Below are 23180 nucleotides of genomic sequence, written 5' to 3'. Positions count from 1 at the left end.
AATGACAAATATACCCCTAATGGGGTGCGAGCTTACCATTTTGCCCAACTTCACACCCCCTTTCCCTTCCCCTTCCCCTTCCCTTCTTCCCCTGCTAGTCGGAGTTACTTGCGACAAAGAGGCCGCAGGAAGGCACAACGACTTAAGGGGGGTCGTGTTTGTCCCAGACATCACCGGAGTTTACGTCGAAGAGTCCATCGTTATCCCAGACGCTGCCGGAGTTTACCTTGGAGAGTCATCTTTAGTGTCGTTTTCTCATCTCTCACCCATTGAGCTTGGCGAAGGTTTTTATGGAAAATGTTAGTGGTTCAAAATATAGGAAAGGAGCTCGATAACTCTAGTTTGCCCAAATACAAAATAAACCAACAGCCAAGGTCTGAAGGTTTGCCCACCCAATAAATAAAACAAAAACCAACTGTGATGGTTTAAGAATTTGATACCCTAAATTAATGCATATAGGGATATCAAGTTACTTGAGGAAAAAGTGAAGGAATGAGAGAAAATGCATCTTCACTAAATGGCACTCCCCGGAATTCTGCATTCCTCAGAATTAGGGACGGGTGTGTTAAAGCTAAAAAAAGGAAGAGATACTTGGGTGAACTTTTGGTCCTGTTTGACTCCTGAGCCCCTGAATTAAAATTCTACAAATGAACAAAAGTTCTTTCGCAGGTAGTTGGAGATTATGATTTGAATAATGTAAACACCAATCGGGGCAGAGAAACAAGAACTGGGTCTGCGAGGAGAGTTTGAATTGGAGGAGATCGGCAGCAGATCAAGGAAGGCGATTTGTGATTTCTTTGTGTATAAAATATTGTATCTCTCTGTATGCTATGGGGATTATTAAGAAAGATAAGACTGATTCTTCTTCTTCAACATAGCCCTATGCTCATCTCAGATCTGCTCTTGGGTTCAAGTTGCTCCATTCTCTGTACTTGGAAGAAGCCTGGAGCTGCTGGGTTGGCCGGAATGGCGGCAATGAAAGCAACGATGACAACGAAGGAGGAGAAGAAGCCAGAAAAGAAGAAAATCAAGAAGAAGAAGAAAGGTTTAGAGAGGAAAGAGGATTTGAAGAGGGCAAAGTTGGCACTTTACATTGTATTATTTAACAGTTTTTAGTTAATATAGAAGAGGGAACAGTTGGCATTTTACATTATATTATTTAACACCATCCACTCAGGGGGTGCGGCTGTATAATTTAGAAACACAGGGGTTCATTCTGTATTTAGGACAAACGTCAAGGGCTTGCAGTGTAATTTTCCCAAAAATTTATTACGAGGAAAAAAATGCAAATTTTCATTAATATAAACCACTAAAGACTTGTGACAGACGAATTTCAGCAGGGGATTGGCAAAAGATACAAAAATACTCCCTACTATACAGCTACATCTAATCTTATTTTACTTGGTTGTTCTGTGTTTCTTTTGAAAAGCTTTAGGTTGCCTTTGGTTGAGTTCTCAATAGAGTGAAGAGAACAAACAAATATCACAAAATTTCTTGTATTTTCTTGCAATTTCTTGTATTTTTTCGCAACTTTTGACAGAATGCAACCAAATGGTATATCAGACTATCAGAGTGGACATTGTATGTCCATTCATACAAAGGTTAAACTACTAACAAGTTGATAATTATCAGCAAAGTATAACAGTTCGGGATGGTTAAATCCACCTGTGCATGATGCAGAGATAGTCCACAGCTTCATTGGCTTATTAAGCCTATGAAATCCCCAGTTTTTTAATGGCAGCCCAGGCCCCCAAAGAACCTTTTAATAGATTTATAGTTTCTGAGATACAGCAAACAAGTAAAGCTGCAAGGCAGTTCAAAGCAAATCAACCAGAACACAGAATGCACAGGGAAAAATAACCAAATCTAGTTCCTTGTTTCTGTTTTAATCTGGAAATACCCTTATATTTGGGGGCTGGAGGGTGGGTGGGTGGGTGTGTGTATGCGTGAGAGAGTGAAGAGTGAGAGAGAGAATCTGGTTTTCCATGAATAAACTGCAAATTTCAAAATTTATTGGGCTAGTCATTAGATACAAGGTTAGTTCAAAACATGAGGGAAAAATGTGGGGTACAAATTTTTTTCCTATCTTTGGATAAAGAATATTAATTATAAAGAAAATCAGGCGGAGAACATGACAGCACAATGAACCAAATGAAGAGGAAAGTCTACCAGATTCTCAACCTGCTGTTTCCGGACCTTTGCTTTGGTATGCAGCTTCTAAACATTCCTTAGCCCTGTGTACCTTTGACTGAAGATAAAAGCTCCCATTCTTAGCATTATTCTCGAACAAAGAATCATACTTCTGCATATATCAGTCATTTTAGGGTCCATTTATAATAGATGGTTCTAACCATTTTATAGAAGTTCAACAAGATTTAGAAGGGTGGGGGACAGACAAGAAAAGAAAACACAGAGACCTTCAAGATCTCCTCCCAAGCAGCATTCTCAGTGACACCAAGAATCTCCCTTGCTTCTTGTTCGGTCATGATTTTTCTAACTCTGCGCATGGGATTCTGAAATGCTTCTTGAGCAACACCAGATTTAGAGGCATCTGTCACTCATGAATATTAATCGTATCAGAGAATGAACATACTGGAGCAATTTAAGCTAGGAATGTTTGGCTCAAACAGTGGTATGTACAACCCAAAAACAAGTTTTTCAGTGAATCCAACTCATTAATTACGAACAAAATTTTCCTACCAAGTTCAGTAGAATCCTTAATGTCAATATATTAAAAAATTAAGGAATTCAAAACAAATATGGGACATGGTGTATTCACTAGAAAAAAGGAAAAGCATAAATTTAGAAACAACTTCCCCAAAGACCAAGATATTTAGTGAAAGGAGAACAATGAAGCTGCAATCTAAAGGAGAGATGAAATTAGAGAAGCTTACTTTGAAGTGCTTGACGGTATGCTTGGACCATAGCCCTTCCTAATATCCCAGAGCCCATTATAATCAAGTTGGCAAGAATTTTTGCAGCCTAGGCCCAGTAGTATGTCAATGAGCTATAGACTAATAGATAAAATCAAAAGGATAAAATGGAGAAGACGGTAAAGAATTTGCAGAACAATAAAAGCAACATTATAAATGGAAAAGTCCAATCAAACGATGAATCTCTCAAAGTAGCAGTAAATGACATAATGCACTAAATGACGCACAAACTGGAACCAAATGGGCATTCATTGCCATTATCACTGTCAGGCAACTCTGATTTCACAATAAAGAGAAAGAACCCTGACGCCTAAGGGAATTGCGAAGTAAAAGAGCCCTCATAATTGTCAAGGTGACTACGCAACCCAAGGTGTAGGAGGGGCGCATAGGCAACAAAGCGCCCATCTAGGTGATTACCTAGGCATCCTAGGTGTACAGCATATGACTATATGTAATATAGCAATGAAACTTTTACATAATTATGCTTATATGAAACATAGAAGCCAAATCAATACAATATGATATACTTATGCTATTAATGACCAAATATGAGAAAATCAACATACAATAAACAAGGTATAGGATATAATATAAGCATATTCATTGAAAAACAAAGCAATAAACATAAATCAATGTAACTCATGAAGTGTCAACAAGGCATGTTATTGCCTTGGACCCAAGAAAGAGCTTGGACGCCTAGGCAACGATTGTTCAACTATGAGAGCAACCCCCCCCCCCCCCCCCAAAAAAAAAAAAAAAAAATTTTTTCTTCTGAGAAATGCTCAAGTAGACAGCAGATGGATTAGAATTTAAAGTGTTACACGTGCATGGTTTGTCCAAGTATGAGAGAAAAAGCAACCAGAATAGCATTTTAAGGTCATATTCTTTACTTTCTTCATAAAGAAAATTTCAGATGGACAAAATAGAGAACTCTTTATACCAAACATCTGCCAGTACAAGACCAAAACTACTTAGCAGAATGTTGGGCAATATGTCACTAAAATGTCCATAAAATGCATCAGAACTTTGAAGAAAATAATAGTACTTAAGTGCAGTTTATCTAAAACTATTGTACTTAACTACAAAAGTGGGGTGGGGGGAGGGAAGAAGAATAAGACAAAGAAGAACAGTGGAAAATCCACTTAAAAGAGAACATGAGCCCCTTTTGTGAGCAACTGAAAGCACTAATTTTAGGCAATGCTAACACAGTTTAGATGAGACCTCTAAGTCGAGCTTGTCTTAGTTAAAGGCTTTAAATAGTACTTAAACAGGTCATAAATGGTTACCCAATTGGGTCCAAGACTAGGATTAAGAAGGATAAGCAGATCAACTAGCAAGGATAGAATCAGAAATGATGAATGCATTAGAGAGCACTAAAGTCAAATGAAGCCTAATGTGTGACAAGGTAAGAGAAAGTCCACTAAGATTATTTAATCATGTCCAACAACCATTAAAGTATTAAAGATTGCAGGTGGGTTCTTGGCGTTTAAGGCTTTAAATTATAAGAAAAGGTCAAATCTGTATGTTGAGCTTACTGAAGATATATTCTAAAAGAAGCTGCAAGATTTTGGCTTTCAAGAGTAGAAGAAGGAACAGGCTAAGATTTGAAACGATAGATGATGCAGTTCCACCTCTCATCATTACATCCTGCCTGGGCCATTATCAAGTTGTTCTCAGTAAGGAAGCTTTGGTATTGAATATTTCATAAAGGGTGCAAACTCCACGCTAGATCGGATTGACCAAAGCTTGAATCTAGACTCCACCTAATACTCAACAACCAAAATCCCATATCTAAGACACGTGATAAAAGAACGAAGTTAGAGGTTCTACAAGCCAATTTCCAGTGAGTTACACAGGCCATGCATTACAGAAACAAAGCCTCATGAGCCGTGACCACACGTGGATAGGTTTGCCTTAGCCTTTAAAACTAGTGGGCCCATACTAGGGCACTCTTAAGTCTGCCATCTTACATATAGGATTTAAGGTCCAGATTAGTTATTTCTTCTCTTTATTCATTTCTATTGAATAACTCCCAGTGACATTAGGACTCGAATTAAATTCCTATTAGGATAACTGTCGGGGCGGAGTTTTTCCTTTTCCTTTTCCTTTTCAGTTTATACTTCAAACTTGTTTGACTCTTAGAAGTAGGATGGTCCTTGGATGAGTTGGATTAGGAATTTATCAAAGTCTGTAAACAAACATGTAATAAGGCCCAGCTGGTGAGAGCTACTACCTAGAAAGGGCAGGTCCAATGGTTGTTGAAATTTCCTATGCATTTTTTGGTTGATTCAGCCTGCTGATATGAAGACACAGGTTCGACTCCTACAGTCGCCACTATGTGCAAAAACTGTTGAAGGTTATGACTGACACAAGTCCACTCTTCCTAGGAGCAAAAGCAGGACTTGCTCTAGAACCACAACCTGGCCACACATCCCTCTCCATCTTTTAATCCGCAAAAAATAATCCTAGAAAAAAATCCAAATCCTGATCCTGCTCCCTGCTTCAAGACCTATTCTTCAAGCTGCAGTTAGATTCTAGTTGCTGCATTGCCTCTCAAGGCAACAAACATCAGTGGCTTTATATTGCTCTATCTACTGGGTAGGTAAGACTTACCAAAGTCTGAAAACCCTCTTTTTTTTTCTTTTTTCCCCTCCCCCTCAGGATAGGAGTTGGTGTTAATCGAAAAAAACCATTGCTCTGGATCCTAATCTGTGCCTCGATAATGCTGGTCAACTCCGTCATTCTATCTACGGCTATATAACTCCCGACACCACAAGAATCCTCAAAAAAATTTGTTAAACTTCAACCCACATGAATCTTGTAGCATCATGGAATGAATGACAACACCACATCCAACACGACTAAGTGAAACAATTTTCTATTTTGTAAAAGAACCATCTAATTAGCAAGCAAACACGGCACCAAAAAAAGCTTAAAATTGATTCATATGAAGCCAGAGAAAGGCATAGAGAGAAACCACAGCACTGATTCTAATTCCAAACCCTAGAACAGGTTATCAATAAATTGCGAATAAAAGTTTCATAAACAAAGAAAATAAAACAAATGGGGAAAAAATACAAAATAGAAGAAACCAATTCAAAATCAAGAGAAGGAAGCGAATGATTACACGTACCATGGCTCGATAGCAGTGAACAGAGCCTCGAAGCAATGGTGTCTAAGGAGAGCCAAAAAAAAATTATTTACACTATAGAGCCTGAATCAGGTGACCTTTAGAAACAGAGATTATCGCTTATCGGACAAGAAAGCGTTTTTTTTTTTTTTTTTCTGATTCTGCAAAGTTAGTTTGTTTTGAACTTTCATATTAAGTTTGGGCTTGTCCGCGGGGTTTTAGGAATCGGATTTGGTCAAGGGATCGGCCTCGGCCAATATTGATCCGGAACGCCCTGGATTGGCCTGGTCGGTTAAATAAATACAATTGACAAGGTTTTTGGGAATCGGGTCTTGGATCAGACAGAATCGGTCAAAAAATATTAAAAAGTCAACATTTTCCAAAAATTTTGAAAATCAAAAAATCAAAATTCAAGGAAAAAAATTGAAACTTTTTTTTAATTTACAAATTGGAAAAAATACATTTAATAGTACAATAAATGTGTAAGTTATTTTAAAATTATATATAAAAACGCAAAGATGATATTAACGAAAAATATATTAAAAAATAAATATTGTTATTTTTTATTAAATTGAAAATAAACTAAGATTTTTTTTGTGAAAAATTAAACAAAGTACAAGCAAAATTACAAAAAAAATATGTACAAGTTGTAGAAAAAATTCTAAAATGAAAAGAATATATATTAATAGAAAATAAACAAAAAACTACCACATAAAGTTACCTAATCACAATCTCACACACATTATGTAATGGAACATAAAAGGATTTATAGAAAGTTGCGAAAAACTAAACAATAAATGATGCAAATAAGATTCTTTTTTTTTGGGTATCAGATGCAATCAAGATTCAATTATAACATATTATTAATACATTCCAAAAGTACAGGAATAATGATATTACAAATTACCTCCGGTCCATCGGCCACTATCATCATCAATAAGCCCACATTATTGTAAAGTGTCAGCTTGGAATTTGCAACGACAAATATAGTAGGAGTTCATGATTTTCACCAAATTGAAAAGACATATAATGTAAATAAATATGAAATTATGCACACCACAATAATACCATCCATGCACTGAATGTCATGGTCCATCGTATGGGTTACTGTCGGTGCCATCATCATCCCATTGAAGTGAAGGAGGTTGGTGGAGTTCTATTGGAGTGACCTCCTAGAACTGCTGGAAGTACGATCTCACGCCACTCTCAATCGTCTGACTATTTTCTTCATGCGGCTGTTGGCTCCTTTGATTCGACTCAGACAGGTAAGGAAGCTATGGCGGATAGATTAACGAAGCTGGATCCTTGAAAAATCCAAGCACTTATATATGTGTATGGTCTGGTGGCTGAGTCTTAAACCCAGATTGTGCAATGTATGGAATATTTCCGTGCCTCTGCTCTTCAACATACCATCGATGCGGGTCATTGAAAATATGTTGCATGTCCGCACCATATGTTTCGCCTATAAGCCATGCAAGCCATGTCAGTGTGTCTGTAGTGTCAACAATCGTCTCCTCCTCTACATCCTCACCCATTTCTCCACCATTGTGATGAAAATCATATGTATGAGTCTCATCAGAATTATACTCTATCTCGTTGTCCAACAATAAAAAATGGATCCTCCTCTATCGAGTGCTTATCCAAACGATGGAGTGACTGGGATCATGTAATCCAAAGCTCTAATAGTTGCACCGACTGACAAAATTCACACTACAAGAAAAAGCATCAATGACGGCATTTAGCACGGGAGATATGACGGCGTTGTTTAAAAATGTCGTCATAGAGGCATATTCAATGGCGTTTATTTTAAAAAGTCATCATATATAGGCTAATTGACGGCGTTATAAATAAATGCCTTTTTATCTCACATTACAACGACGTTTAGAGCATAACGCCGTTAAACAATTGTAATCTGCGGCCTTTCCTAGCAAACGCTGTTGTTGGTGTGCATATTCAACGGCACTCTTAATAAAATGCCGTAACAGGTTTATTTACAACGGCATTTGCTAGGAAACGTTGGAATATATCCATTTTTATATTCGGCTGCCACGGCGTTTACGACGGTGGTGAAGGATGAGTGCAATATAACGACATTTATTGTGCAACGCCGCATAATATTTCCTTTCCCACCAAAACCCAAACTCTTCCCGCTCTTTCCTCCGCGCTCACAGTCGATACTCTCTCAAATCTCTCTCATTCTCACTCCCGCTAACCGTCCCTTTATTATCAACCCTCAAATCTCTCACACTTTCTCAAATTTCTTTCAATCTTTCTCCCTCTGCAACCTCTGTAGAGGATTTAGGGCTTCAGAAGAAGCTTGGCACTCTCCCACTGCAACATCAGAAGAAGGTTGGCACTCTCTTGCTACAACATCTGTGGAGGATTTGGGGCTTCAGAAGAAGCTTGTGCTAGAGAAGCTTAGCATTCTCCCGCTGCAACATCTGTGTAGGATTTGGGGCTTCAGAAGGTATGTTTGAGTCTCTGTCTCTCTCTCTTCGGATACACGACCAACCCTCGCCCATTGGAACCTCTGAGAAAGACCAAATCTAACTTGGATTTGGGCGTGAAAGAATTAATGTTGATCAGTACTCTGCAACTTCTGTTTGAATTTTGTTTTTTCTCTATTTTTAATTATTATGGATTACTATAACCTCTTATAATAAGATTTCAAACTTGGAAGACCCCTCAGTGTTTCTCTTATTTAAATAATAGCATGCGTTGTGTAGGCTAAGCACTAGAATTGGACGGCATTGGTGTAGAAGATTTCCCTTCTGTCGAATTGAGATTTCTTTGGTACTAGAGCAGTTGGGAGATTTCTTCTTCTTTAGTTTATGTAATAATTAATCCAAGGCTCCATGGAATATTAATGTCAAACTGACTGTTTTGGCTTCAAGTGCTTAACTTGTCTTTTATTGAGTAACAAAGGAGAAAAAGGTTGCCTTCTTACGGGATTTAGCTTTTTGAATGAAGGGATTTCAGGATTGACTACACACCTGCCTCTCTTTTACTCTGCTTTAAATTCATTTTATTATTTTGTGTTGCATACATGTGTGGAGGAGGAGGACAACAGAGATAAAGATCATGAGAGAAACACTATGGTGTCCTTTTCATAAATCTCACAAGAGGAAAGAGGAACAAATCAAGGCCAACAGAAAATTAAAGGAATAGAGTTGAGGAATTAGGAGGACTTTATTTTGGGGCATGGATGGGTTCTATGGGCCTTGGGATGGATGTTTATTTGTTATTTGTTGCATTAGGCCTTACCTAGAAGCATATAAAGTGGGCTGAAGTAGTATATGAGATTAGTGTCTTAAGTATTTGAGTTAGATGAGGATACTTTTAGCTTAGATAGTATTCCGTTTTGAGTCTACAAGTCATGATTGTTTGTGGAAGTGATAAGGAGTCATTTAATGAGTCTAATTACGAGTTTCAAAAGGTTATATAAATGTATATCTACGGATCCACCATCAGTTCGACATGATTTGATCATAGAATTTGAAGTTTTTTTCTAGATTTTTTTATACGGGACTAGTATTCCAGAAGTCCAATTGCTTTGCTTCTCCTATCTAAGTTCTACTGCAAATCAGGTGTTCTCTCTTCAATTCTTCTTCTCCTAATTTTTATTGTTACTTTTTCTAATCTTCATACTCCTGTTCTAGATCAATTTACGGCTTGCTTTCTATCTCTATATCTCTCTAGTTACTGCACTCTTTTTAGCTATAAATTGAGACACAAGTTCCACTTATCTTCCTCTTTGAAATTCTGTTAATATTTCTGAAGAACTCTATTCAATTCCTTTACTTCTAATTCTGCTAATTATATCCCTAGCAACTCTAGGACTTCCCTTTAAAGTAAGTGCTCTTCCCTCTAATGTAGGAATCCATGGTAAAAATGTCGTCATTTACAATCTTGTTTAGGCGTTGTTAGTCGTAGATTATGGTGGGCGGAAAGATTTGATCTGTATTCTCTCTCTGTCTCTCTCTCTCTCTCTCTCTATTCTATATGCATTTATTCTCCATTGTCTACTGCTGATACAGAATGTCATTCCTTAAATTTATATATGCAAGGTATAATTCCTGTTAAGATACTTTTTTTAAATAAACTCCATATAGAAATGAGACGGGAGGAGATCTGCTAACCAATGGAGAGGAATCGTGGAATAAAGTGATGGTTGGGTTTAATATGGACGAAACCTTCTTACCATAAGTATGTATTACTAATGGCAGGAGCTGCTGATTTTGTTCACCAATATGTATGTACTACTGATGGCAGGAGCCACCAAATTTAATCTTACCCTTTCTAACATCCGACCTCAAAGGATGGGGAAACATCCATTGTATTGTTAACTTGTATGTTATATAAGTTTCTTATTATTCTCACTTGTTTACTTTATTCTTCAATTCTTCTTTTGTTTTTGTTTGCTGTCTTTGACCTTGCTAGAAATTCTTAGCCTTCTAAATGCAACAAGAAGCCTATTTGAGTTCTTTTTTGTATAAAGAATAGCTTGAATAAAAGTTGCACGTAATATTGGATCAAAAGCACCTTGAAATACTGCATTGAAATAGGATTAGATTGTATCAATATGGTATAAGCATTTGCATGTTAGAATGTATGCTATTTTTTATTCCACTATTAATATGTTTTACATTGGTTTACAGAACAATCTTGCTGAGAAATTGGAGGAACTACCCCCAGAAATGAGAGAAAATAGAGATGTCCAAAATGAGCAATTCGAGAATTTGTTTGGCTCTGATTCACATGGTCGAGTGCGCAGTGCGGGCCTGGGTGTAAGGCCAACTGATTTTGGCACCACAAAAAGAAAAATTGAGGAAAGAAGATCACAAGAAGAATCACAAAGAGAAGTTAGAGAATTGAAGGAACAAGTTGCCAATTTGACAGAAAAGTTGGCAGAAAATTTGACAGAAATGGATGCAATGAAGCGCCAACTAGATATTATCACCCAAATGTTGATGGTCAATAAAGGTAGTTCACAGAGTTCAGTTAACTTATGTAAGTTAGAAAATTGTAAAATTTTGTTGGTTTCTTTATCGGTCTTTAGTACTATATATATTAATTTTCTAACCTATTCATTTGAACAGCTAATAATTGAGGCCATTTCATAAGCTGGTCTATATTTTGACAGTCAATCTGTACAGGTAAACCTTTTTTCTACAGCCTATCAAGTAGAGTTTGGAATTTACAATTAACCATGAGTTTAGTCTATCTCAGTTATTCATTTTTAGTGATTGTTTGGTTGTTATTCTTAGCCTTGAAGGAGCTATTAGTGCTATTGATTGAGCAACCAAAGCCATTGTTGAAGATTTACTATCTTAATGGCTTGTTATTTGATACTGAAATCAATCTATAATCTGGTTTGTCTAAACCTTCTATCGATTCTTAGATTTGAGAATTCCTTATTCAAGTAGTAATCTTTAGAGCCTAAGAATCTGACCATTGGATTAAGCCTGATTTCTGATATTATATTGTCCCATCCAATTTGAGCCTTAGATAAGAATTTTGCCTGAATCTGATCCCTTGATTTTTTGTTGTTAAAATTCTTTGGAAATCTGGTTTTATTAGTTATGTGTGATCATGTCACAAGCATATCTCCCACTGAATCTCACAGGTTTGAGAATAGCACTGCATTAGAAGGGATTTTGATCTCGCTAATTTTGTCAATGATAAGATTATATGCTGTAAGGCCACCTCATCAAAATGTTAAGTTGGAATCTTAGTAGTTGTTTTCTATTGATTTTCTTATTTATTATTTTCTCTTATCTTGAGCTAGAATAGGGTTGATGTTAGCAATCCAACTTATCTCCATCTTATCTCTATCTCTAGAGTCAGTCTTTTAGTAAAACATGCTGCTGTTTTTTATTAGGGACTGATTTTCACATATGGTCGTGTATGAAATGTGATCAATACCTCAACCGTCGGATAGACACACAAGAATTGAGTATTCCTATCCAAGGGCTAAAGTGTTGACAATGTTCATACATGACCATGTATGAAACCTTTCAGCCATTTATTATTTTCTTTGGATAAGGCTATCATTTTGGGTAATCTCTCTCTCTGATTTGGAAGATGGAAGTACACGGAGTATTGCCTTTCGTTTAGGCAATCTTCCAAGATTGATTTCCTATAGACCATGCATATTTTACTGATCTATTTGGCCTGAGATTGACCACATAATTTAATTTTCTGTAGGCCAATTTGAACTGTTTTCTGTTCATCCATATGATTCCTATTTTGGCGGGGTTTGATCTGTCCTAGTCCCACTAGGACTTGAGCAGTGGTGATGTCAAACGATTGTATGCTATATTTGTTACTTACCATGAGATTAAAGATTATGATTTTACTTGTTTTGTCTCTTGCAGTGTTTATTGCATTTTTCATTCTTGGGATAGCAGTCGGACTTGAAGTAATGAGATGTAGAAAACTTCATATGCAGAAATTGACAACATGCAGTTGAATTGGTGTGGTCCCAAATGGGTGGTGGTGTTGATGAAACTTTTTTAGGCTTATCTTTTCTCTTGTCAAGTCAAGGCTGAAATTGATGTTGAACATATTTAGTGGATGTAGTACCTTGAACTTCCTTTGAGTACTTTTTTTATTGTTCGTTATTTTACGTTTAGTGTTTGTAGCTAGTACTTCAAACTTCTTTTTAATGCTTTTGATACTGTTCTTTATTTCATATTTAATGGATGTACTATGTACTTTGAACTTCCTTTAAGTACTTTTGATATGTACATTTCATATTTAGTGGATGTTGGGCATTATTTAAAGTACTGTTTTAAGTGGATGGATGTATATTATATATGAAACAGGTGACAGGATTAATGTGGATGGAAGTAGTATATGAAACTGATTTTAAAAAAAAAAAAAAAAACTAATGTTAGCAGCGTTTACCTACAAATGCCGCCAAATTACTAAATCAGATTTATATCCTGGTGTTTATAGATAAATGCCACGGAACAGCAGAATTCCAAACAATATACCGGCATTAATTAAACGTCGTTGTAGTATATTTACCCTCGGCATTTATGTATAAACGCCGTTAATAAACAAGCACTTTTATACTATAACGACATTATGATAAACGTCATTGTAAATTACCATATTATGGCATTTCTTTCGAAACGTTCGTTGTAAATTATCATATTACGGCGTTTCTTTCGAAACATTCGTTGTAAATTACCATATTATGGTGTTTCTTTCGAAACGTCATGAAAAATATATATACACGGGCATAAGTTATAAACGCCGTTGTATATTTGCGGCATTACATATCACGGCATTTTAGCGGCGTTTATTATAAACGTCGGGAAATGAAACAGCGGCACATTTTTACCCTTTAGCGGCGTTTAAGAAACGCCGGCATAGATCATTTTTCTTGTAGTGCCAGGTGTACCAGTTCCATTACTCAGGCTGCTCGATTGACCTCCAAGTCTTGTACCAATAGGTGGGCGTCCTCCCCCTTATCACCATTACCTTAATGGATAGCAAACCACTCTTTAGAAGGTCACCTCTTGAAGAGTCATACCCAACTGTCCTCCACAGTCGTTGGTAGTCCCTGTACAACCTCCTTGACCACCAATACTACCACCAGGCAGGCTTCCATGTGCGGTGGTAGCCCCTAGATGGCCTCCCACACCATCATTAGTACCACTTGGCTGGCCTCCTCGTACAGTGTTAGTCCTTCAACGGCCTCCCACATCAGCAATAGTACCACTCAACTAGCCTCCACGTCTACGCTGATGTAGATGAAGATATGCTGGTTCTTAAACTTCATCAATGTCTGGGTCCAACTGAATAGGATCAATATCGACGTCATGGTAGAACTTCTGGTGGATATTCTGATATATCTCATCGACATCTATTGGTGTGGGATCAAACTCTCCAGGAGTATCCTTAAAGCTCCCTATCCAACCACATAATATTTGTTGGATATGTGTCCATCAAACCTGGTTTAATTAATAAAATATTTATTTCATTTTACGCATGACATGTACTTTTATTGGGCTTGTAAGTTGTTCCATGGGTTTTCACCCAAAATAGTTCTTGACTGGGGACAGGACCGAACATCCTTCCCGTTCATATGATCGTCACATTGTATGTTACCAGAATTGAGTTTTTGGTGCATAAATGTGGGTACATATATTGTGCGTGTATAGAAAAGAATCTGGTAAGAATCTCGCATGTGCTACTCCCAGTTGTGTGAGAACGAGATTCGTACCTGTCATTTGACCTTTGACTTGAGAGATCTTATTCGTTACAATGTTGGGTCACTTGTTTTGTTAAGCCAATGGTTGACGTCCTACAGACTATATATCGGCGCACTGGACACGTGATCATACGTTGTTAATGAAAGAGATGCTCAACATGGAATCCACTACCGTTAATTCAGGAATATCAAGGAGAGAGTAAGTCTATGATGGATTGGATAGAAATCTAGTACCAGTGCCATTTTTGTAAATTATTTACAAAATTATTTTGTAATATGACAATAATTATTTATGTATTTAAATTTATTTGAAGTATTTTCTGGGCATCCGATCACGGTAACAGAATCTCTGAAATGGACTTGTACAATGAGTTGGGGGTTGACAGTATTTAATTACATGCCCTATAGCTCATTATGGGATATTGGATTAGTGGAAGGTCTTATTTACAAATTAAAGAGCTGTGCAAGATAATTTTTGGGAATATTAAATTGGTTTATTATCTTTTTACTCATAGGAATAAATAAAATATAATTAGATTATATAGTTGGCCATAATTAAAGAGATAGCAATCCCTTTAAGATTCTACCTCTTCTCACTTTAGAAGCAAAGATGTTGAGCAATATGGAAATTAGACAAGATCTCACCAGATTGAATAGTCTATATTTAGGAAACTAGACTTGCACAAGCCAACAACCCAAAAAGAGGGTTTTAATATAAAAGGAGGAGAGGGGAAGGCTTTACTTTTTTTTAGCCTTCTCACTCTCTCTCCAATGATTCCTCTCTCCCTATCTCTTGTGTTTGTGAGGTTTGAGAAAGTTAGGGTTTTTGAAACCCTTGTATGTTTTGTGATCTTCTACTATATTGCACGGGATTGATAGTTTCAAAGAGTTGAACAATTCAATCACATCTCTTGTTCGGATCATAGAAGAACTATTATCTGAAGGAGGAGCTTCGATTGCGGCTCCAAGGTAACCAAAGCTTTCCCGTGGTTTTTCGATTTTGAATGCAAAAGTGATATTCTTCGATATGTGCCGCTATGCCATTGGTTTCAAACCAACAGCATCAGCATCGAACAATGGATCTGTCTCGTTAGGCTCCACACTAACACCAACACACATCCAAGAGTCAATTGGATCGTCATAGTCATATATGTGAGTCAGGTCTATAGGGGTAAACTCAATTTTCCATTGATTGTGAATCCGTAGCTGCTCGTTGTAGTGCACAAATACAAGTTCGTGCAAACTCTTCATCTTCAATCGATTATGGGATTGATAGGAATGAAGCTGAATGTACTGCAGTTCGTCTCGCATCCAGATCAGCTACAAGTTGGACAGAGGACTTTCACATTGGAAAGTGCTTCTCTTTTTCAAATAAAATGTTCACATTGGAAAGATTTTAAACCACCGAAAAGTCTAGGATTGAGGTCCCCTCCTTGTTCCTCTCCCCAAGCCCATAACCGCCATGGACACCTTCATATCATCAACGATCACTACCAACATGTCCGTTCAGATCACCTCTAATAATAATCGATTCATCCTAAGCCAAAAACCTTGCATTAACTCATCCATGTGTTCCCAAAATTGGTGCTTACTATTTACATCAATCCTACTTGGGGTGCATAAGTGCAAATTAACAATATTGACAACCTCTTTCTCCAATACCAGTTTAATGGATATAATCCTGTCTCCCAGTCTTTTGATCTCAACTACATCATTCTTTAGATCTTTGTCCAAAGTTATGCTCATTCCGCTTCTATTACTATGATCTCCTGAATATCGATGTTTGAAGTAATCCAACACCTTAGCCTTGTTACCATTCCATCTTGTCTCTTGGATAGATGCGATATTTTTTTTTCCGTCTATTCATAACATCTAATTGGTCTAAATTCGTCAACTCCCTCAACATTCTCTTTTTTGGACCACAGTGAGCAGAGTATGGTTGTTACCAAACAAAAGGGTAATGTTATGAAAAAAAGTATGAACAAAGCTAATAATATCACACTTAACATGATCCCAACATTTATGAAAGAAAATTGTTAGCACCCCCAGCATGCCTAGGAAACTTATATGCATTAATACCAAAAACAACATGTTTAACCTCTTCTGAACCATCTTGGTTACCCCTTGTATGTGGTACTTTCAAACTAAATTGCGATGCCTCATGGGACCCAAAAAGGAAGCGTAGGGCATGGGGTTTATTCTTTGTAACCATCTGGGTGCTTCTATAATGGCAGTTTCTAATCTGATTTCTTTCACGGATATCTTAGTAGGGGAAGCCTTAGCTATACGGGAAGGTCAACTCGAAGCAGTCTCTGAGGGTACCTGCTCTTTGATGGTAGAGAGCGATAACCCAAAAGTCATTCACTATCTGTGTGATGCGTCAAAGGAAGTGTCGTTGATTGTTAGATCTGTAGTGGTTGATATTAGACAACTGGTCTCCTATCTTGAGATGTTTCTTTTCATTTTATTCCAAGGGATGTAAACATTGTTGCAGACTCCCTTGCAAGGAAAGTTGTATCTGTTACGGATAGGATAGTTTGGCCCCAATTCCGATCCCTGTGTCTCTGTTGATTATGTTTTAGAGCCCAGGAGTGTAATTCGTTCTATCCAATAGAAGTTGACTCTACCAAAGAAACAAGAAAAAACCTCTTCTGATGGTAGGGTATTGAGCCAAGCAATGTCATCATCAGAAACAATAGGGTCAAACAGGTTCTTTATAAATGTTGGGTCCACTGATTAGAAGTAGTGAAAATGGGACTAAGATGCTGACAAAACATATTAGCTATAACTAAAAGGTCAAAAACCTTTTCACCTTGCTCATTCAACAAATAGTTAATTTTTCACTTATAAACATTATGTGAGGCCAATGCATGAAAATACTTAGTATTCCTATCACCTTCAAATAAAAAAGAAACCCGAGATTTTTAAAGCCAGAAATCTCTTCAACCTCCAACAACCAATAAATCTAGTGACACTTTAGACAATTGGGAAAGAATTTCAATTGTAGGAGGCAAGAATTTAAGAAAATGATATTTTTCAAATAAAAATAATTTTAATAAAAACAAATTGCCACATTTTTTTATTCCAAAAATGAAGAAAGCATCAAGGATGCCAGGTTAGTATAAATGTTTTGACAATCTAAATTTTTTCTTTCAAAATTAGGAAAGAAATCAAGAAACTTGAACTATGCAGCTTGGAAATGAAATAATTTTTTATAAGAAGGTAAACCAATGTCATTATCCAAAACAAATCGAATTGTGATCAGATGCAAAAAATGGTAAAGACAGCAGACAAGCATTGGGCCACTAAGAAACCCCCCAATGCAAACCAGACACATATCAAGGCACTCCATGATCAAATTAGGGTGTTTTTCTAATTATACCACATATAACGTGATCCTTGAAAAGAAATATTGACTAAACCAAAAGACTCCACCATCCCTCTAAGACTGGTCATTGCTGAACCATTGAGATTGGCATAGATTCTCTCTAGCTTCTCATGATCAAACAAAATCTGGTTAAAATCTCCAATGACAATAAAAGGAACAAAAATAGTAGAAATAAAATTAGATAAATCATTCTAGAAGCAAATTCTTTCAGGGAAAGATGGAGGAGCATACAGACCAATAAGACATAAGAAATACCTTTCTACGGATCATCTAGAAAGATGGTTGCAAACCAATTACTGGTAAACACATATGACATATTAATATTTGGCTTAACCAAACACCAAATGCCTCCACTATAACCCTTAATACTAGTGTTGGGAATAAAGGTAGCAGAGATAGAAGTATTAAAAGAACTAAGAAACAACTTGTAATTAGTAACTAGAGTTCGAGTCTCACGTAGCAATACCACATCACATCTGTACTTGGCAATATGAGTACGAAAAGCACATTTTTTTTTTTTGGTGGTAAGTAGTGAATTTATTAAAGTGAAACGTGTGAACAAGCAGTGGCTTTAGACCTAATCAAGTCCTGAAGCCACGGAGTGGAAAGTGGCCAGTTTGTTGAACACACACACAAAAAGGCCTTCCTAGCCAAGGTGTCTGCAACATAGTTGACACTCCTTGGAACATATACAAAAGAAATCATGGTGAAGGAAGTAGCTAAGGTGCGGATATCATCCAATATCAGTGTCACCTCCCATTGGGTTATCATAGCCAGGTTAGACAGCAGGTTGATGATCTCCAGGCAATCTGACTCCACTTGTAACTTAGTAAAGCCAGCTTGCAAGGCAGTCGAGAGGGCCAACCTGATGGCAAGGGCCTCACCCTGGTTGATCGAGCTAAAAGAGTGGGGCAGCGAGATGGCTCTATCGATGCTACCTGCCGAATCTCTGAATACGACTCCCAAGCCACCCTTCTTCTTGTTCGATGTCGCAGCAGCATCACAATTCACCTTCCAAAAACCTGTAGGGGGTGGTTTCCACGCTACATTAGGCGGAGAAGCATGAGTGTTAGATGGCGCCATGGTAGTGGGTTGAACCTTCTGCACTCCAGCGAATTCCTTGTACGCCTTCTCTGCAGCATTAATAACTTCATGCATTGTCCATTCCTTAACTTTGAAGACCTTATCGTTCCTGGCTCTCCAGAGATACCAACAAATGAAAGAAGCCCATGAGAGGGGTTCCCTAGCCATCTTCTTCTTATCTTGCCTGAACAGAACGTCCTAGCTACCCAATCACTCCACAAGTTTAGGCTCCACTGGCGGTGTATAGGAAAGAGAGCACCCAAACCACACTGCCCAAGCGAAAGGGCAATCGAAAAGAAGGTGGTCCACCGATTCTCGAGCATTTCCACACCTGACGCAAGAGGGGTCTATCTGAAACTGCCTGGTGTATAGGCCCTCTCCTGTAGCCACTCCTCTATTGCATGCCCGCCAAATAAATGTTTTAATTGTTGGAAGTGTTGACACGGCCCAAACGCGATTCCAAACACCTTTTGGAACGAGTTCCCATGCATGGATGTGTGAACTTGAGGATGTTGCTGCCTCTTTCTCTTCCTTTAGCTTCGCAAGGAGGTTATATGTTGATTTAACGCTGAACCGGCCATCTTTTGCCGCACCCCAAACTCGACTGTCAGTTGAGGGGAAGAGACTGAGTGGGATTTTCATAATAGCTTGGATGTCCATCGGGTGAAAGTACTGTTGTAGAACATCCATCTTCCATGTCCTTGAGACTGGGTCAATGAGCTCTGCAACCCTTCCTAGAGTACAGCCATCCGGTTTGGGATACTAAACTTTCCAATTCGGTGAAGATGGAATCCATTTATCCCCCCAAATATCCACCTGAGTACCATCACCAATATGCCAAATTAAGCCTTCTAGAAGGGTGTGTCGGCCTTCCATTCAACTGCGCCAGCCCCAGGAGGGGTTATTTCCCAACTTTGCATTTAGAAAATCGCAGTTTGGAAAATAAATAGCCTTGATAAAACTCACCCAAAATGAATCTGGAGAAGACCAAATTCGCCATGTGGATTTTGCCAGTAAAGCTTGATTTTGGATCCTAGAATCCTTAAATCCCAACCCACCTCGGCATTTTGGCCGGCAAAGCCTAGACCAGGATATCCAGTGAGTTTTCACCCCCTTCTCCGTTTCTCCCCAATAAAAATTTGCAGCTGCCTTTCGAATCTCCTCGTGATGTGAGATAGAGATCTTGAAATGTGTTCCTGCATAGTTTGAAATAGGAGAGATGGCAGATTTCAATAGGACTTCCTTGCCTGCATGCGAGAGAAATTTGCTTTTCCACCCCTTTAACTTGCTCAAGGTTTTCTCCTTTACTTTCTAAAATACCCACTTCTTGGAGGAACCAAACTCCGTGGGAAGCCCCAGATATTTAGATGGGCCTGTACCATATGAAACTTTGAGTACCCTGGAGAACCACCTCTTGAACCTTGTATGTGTGTTAGGGCTGAAGGTGAGAGCTGACTTATTTAAATTTATTGCTTGCCCTGATGCCTTACAATATATCTCCAAACAAGATCTGAGAGAGGTAATCTGTTGCAGCTTTACCTGGGAAAAAAGGACACAATCATCTGCGAATAAAAGATGTGTGATGGGTTGTCCCCTATTTCTCACTTTAATCCCCTTGAACTCCCCTTGCTCCTCCGCTCTCCTTATTACTGCCGATAAAGCCTGTGAACATAGAATAAAGATGGCAGGAGATATCGGATCACCTTGTCTGATTCCTCTCATTGGTTGAATTGTGCTTTTAATTGCCCCATTTACAAGAATATTGTACGTGACAATGCGAATACATGCCATCACCCTATATACCCAGAAATCACAAAAACCCATCTTCTTAAGCATGGCCTCGATAAAATTCCACTCAACACGGTCATAGGCTTTCCACATAGCCAATTTCAAAGCTAGGTACATACTCTTCCCCTTCTTCTGTTTCTTTATGTAATGAAACATTTCATGCGCCACAAGAATATTATCTGAAATAAGCCGAGTAGGGATAAATGCCGATTGTGCAGGAGAGATGAGTTGATGGAGAGCACCATGCAGCCGGTCCGCCATGAGCTTTGTAATGATTTTGAACACAACATTACAGAGGCTAATTGGGCGGAATTGGTCAGCCGTTTCTGGTACTTTGACTTTTGGAATAAGGCAGATGAAGGTCCGGTTCAATTCAGTAGGTATAACTCCAGTGCAAAAAAATTCTGCAACATAAGTAAAAATATTATCCTTAACCAAATCCTAAAACCGTTGGAAAAATACAGGTGGTAGTCCATCCGGTCCTGGAGATTTGGTGGGAGCCATGGCAAATAAAGTCATGCGGATCTCCTCCATCTCAGGGGGTTTACATAGAGAGTCATTCAGTTCAGGAGTGACCACAGACTGTACTGCTTCTAGAATATAGTTCAAAGAGTCATTATCTATTGATTCTGAAGAGTACAAATTCATAAAATAATCACAAAGAGTAGAAGAGACCTCATCTTTAGTAGTAGTCCATTCACCTATGGGGAGCTTTAATTTCAGTATCTGGTTATGGCTGCGCCTCTGCAGGGTAGTCAAGTGGAAAAAAGCTGTGTTTTGATCACCACCTTGGAGCCACTCAACTCTGGATTTTTTTCGCCAGTGGTCTTCCTCCTTATGCAATTCCTCTTCTAGCAGCCTTTGAATCTCTGATTCCTTCCCTTGTGAGTACAAAGAGGAAGGTAATCCTTGAATATGTGCCAGCTCAGCCTTCAGATTACTAATATTTAGATAAATATTCCCAAAAATCTCTCGGTTCCATTTTTGGAATACAGTGCGGCAATTGTTGATCTTCCTCAGAAGCTTCTGCACTTCTGAACCTGCAGGAGTAATCGACCAGCTCTTGGTAGCAACATTATGACAGTCTGCATGTCTGAGCCACATGGACTCAAACCTAAAAGGCTTGCGACCCCAAGCTTTTGCACCTTCAGTGTCGATCACAAGTGGAGAGTGATCAGAGTTGATTGCCGGCTTCACGAACACAACATCATCTGTAAAGGATTGTCGCCATTCAGGATTGCATAATCCTCTGTCCAGTCTAATTCTTATATTTGAATCACCCGAACGTTTGTTATTCCATGTGAAGGCCGGCCCTTGGTATCCCATGTCCATAAAATTACAAGAATTTAGAAAAGCTCTGAATATATCCGAGTCTCTTGAGCAGTCTGTGGAACCCCCTATCTTTTCATGCCATGAAAGGTATGAATTAAAATCACCAAAACACAACCAATTGCCCTGTCGTGTGCTCCTCGCTACCATGATACGATCCCAAACCCATTTCCATCGGTGTTTAACTAGGTCACCATAGACACAGGTAAGAAAGAAAAAAGGGTCGGTTACCGGGGTAATCTCTGTGTCAAACATTCGTTCATCAGCGTGCAGTATTTTCAGCTAGATAGTATCCTTCCACAGTATCGCCAAACCACCCGAGGTTCCTTGAGGTTCAACTGTAGCACAATGAAAAAAATTTCTAAACCGCCTAAGCCTTTCAATAGCTGCCTTTTTACACTTAGTTTCCATCAGGTAAACAATATCAGATCTCTCTTCTTTGAGGAGGTGATGAATGGAACGTATCGTCTCGGGCCTCCCCATCCCGTGACAGTTCCAACCCAATATCTTCATTTCTGCCAGTGGGGCTGCGTCGTGCAAGCCGCCACGGGGTTCTCTCCTAAAAATTGGGAGGGAGAGGTTGAAAGATCAGAGATCTCCATTACTGTAGTTTCAGAAGTAATTGCAGCATCCTCGTCAATCCTGGGTCGTTTGGGAGGTTGGAGATGAGGTTGACGGGTTAAAAGGCTTGGGTCGGGTTTAGAAGTTGGGTTTGATAGTTGTTGGGATATGAGTAGTGGATCAGTTCTGGTTTGTGGGGATAAGGAAACACCCGAAATATGGGGAAGAAGTGCCGTTAAGGCTTGGTGCACTTCAGGTGTTTGGGGTAGGTGGGTTATGTATTGGATAAGGGGATTAGCTTGCTGGTTCTGGGTGGGATTTAAAACGTGAAGAGGTAGAGTGTGGTTAGGAGGTTGGGATGTAAATGCATGTAATGGGATTGGGTATGCAGCCAGAGGGGTGACAATACGGGGGGTATTTTGATAATCATGAACTGCAGGAAACAAGGGGCAGTTGTGCATGGGAATTGTTGGGTGGTGGGGCTTAGTTGGGGACGTGGATGAGTTGGCACTAGTGGAGTTTAACACGGTTACGGCACCCGTGTTTGTCGTAGAGGGGTAGGGTGGATTCTGCGTCACGGCACTGCTATGGTCCGGTGAGGTGGTGGGTACCGGCGGGACTGATGGAGGTGAGGATGCGCGAGGGGCACCATAATAGCCTGTTCCAAGAGGTTGACGTCCGGCCTTTGGCAGCGAAGGGACGGCTCAAAATTCCTCTGCATGAATTGGGTGCACAGCCTATCCG

The 23180-nt window shown here is 38.7% G+C and overlaps 1 protein-coding gene across 2 annotated transcripts; it reads right to left on the bottom strand.

The window, feature by feature from the left end:
• Window positions 1–1716: 1716 nt before the first annotated feature.
• LOC122657874 (mitochondrial import inner membrane translocase subunit PAM16 like 2) lies at window positions 1717–6208 on the bottom strand. 2 transcript variants are annotated; one of them, XM_043852667.1, is made up of 5 exons: window positions 6067–6208; window positions 2895–2982; window positions 2418–2551; window positions 2170–2302; window positions 1717–1804 (listed from the first exon to the last, which is right to left on the bottom strand). In XM_043852667.1, the coding sequence occupies exons 1-4, from the start codon at window positions 6067–6069 to the stop codon at window positions 2177–2179; spliced, it is 351 nt and encodes a 116-aa protein (XP_043708602.1). In that variant the 5' UTR covers window positions 6070–6208; the 3' UTR covers window positions 1717–1804; window positions 2170–2176. The 2 variants fall into 2 exon arrangements, with proteins under 2 accessions (XP_043708602.1, XP_043708601.1); XM_043852666.1 differs by lacking the exon at window positions 1717–1804 and having other exon boundaries at window positions 1963–2302.
• Window positions 6209–23180: the final 16972 nt, after the last annotated feature.

Source organism: Telopea speciosissima, chromosome 4 (genome assembly GCF_018873765.1).
Source record: "Telopea speciosissima isolate NSW1024214 ecotype Mountain lineage chromosome 4, Tspe_v1, whole genome shotgun sequence".
Taxonomy (NCBI): Eukaryota; Viridiplantae; Streptophyta; class Magnoliopsida; order Proteales; family Proteaceae; genus Telopea; species Telopea speciosissima.
The sequence above is the reverse complement of the archived record's forward strand: the minus strand, read 5'-3'. Positions and strand labels throughout refer to the sequence as shown.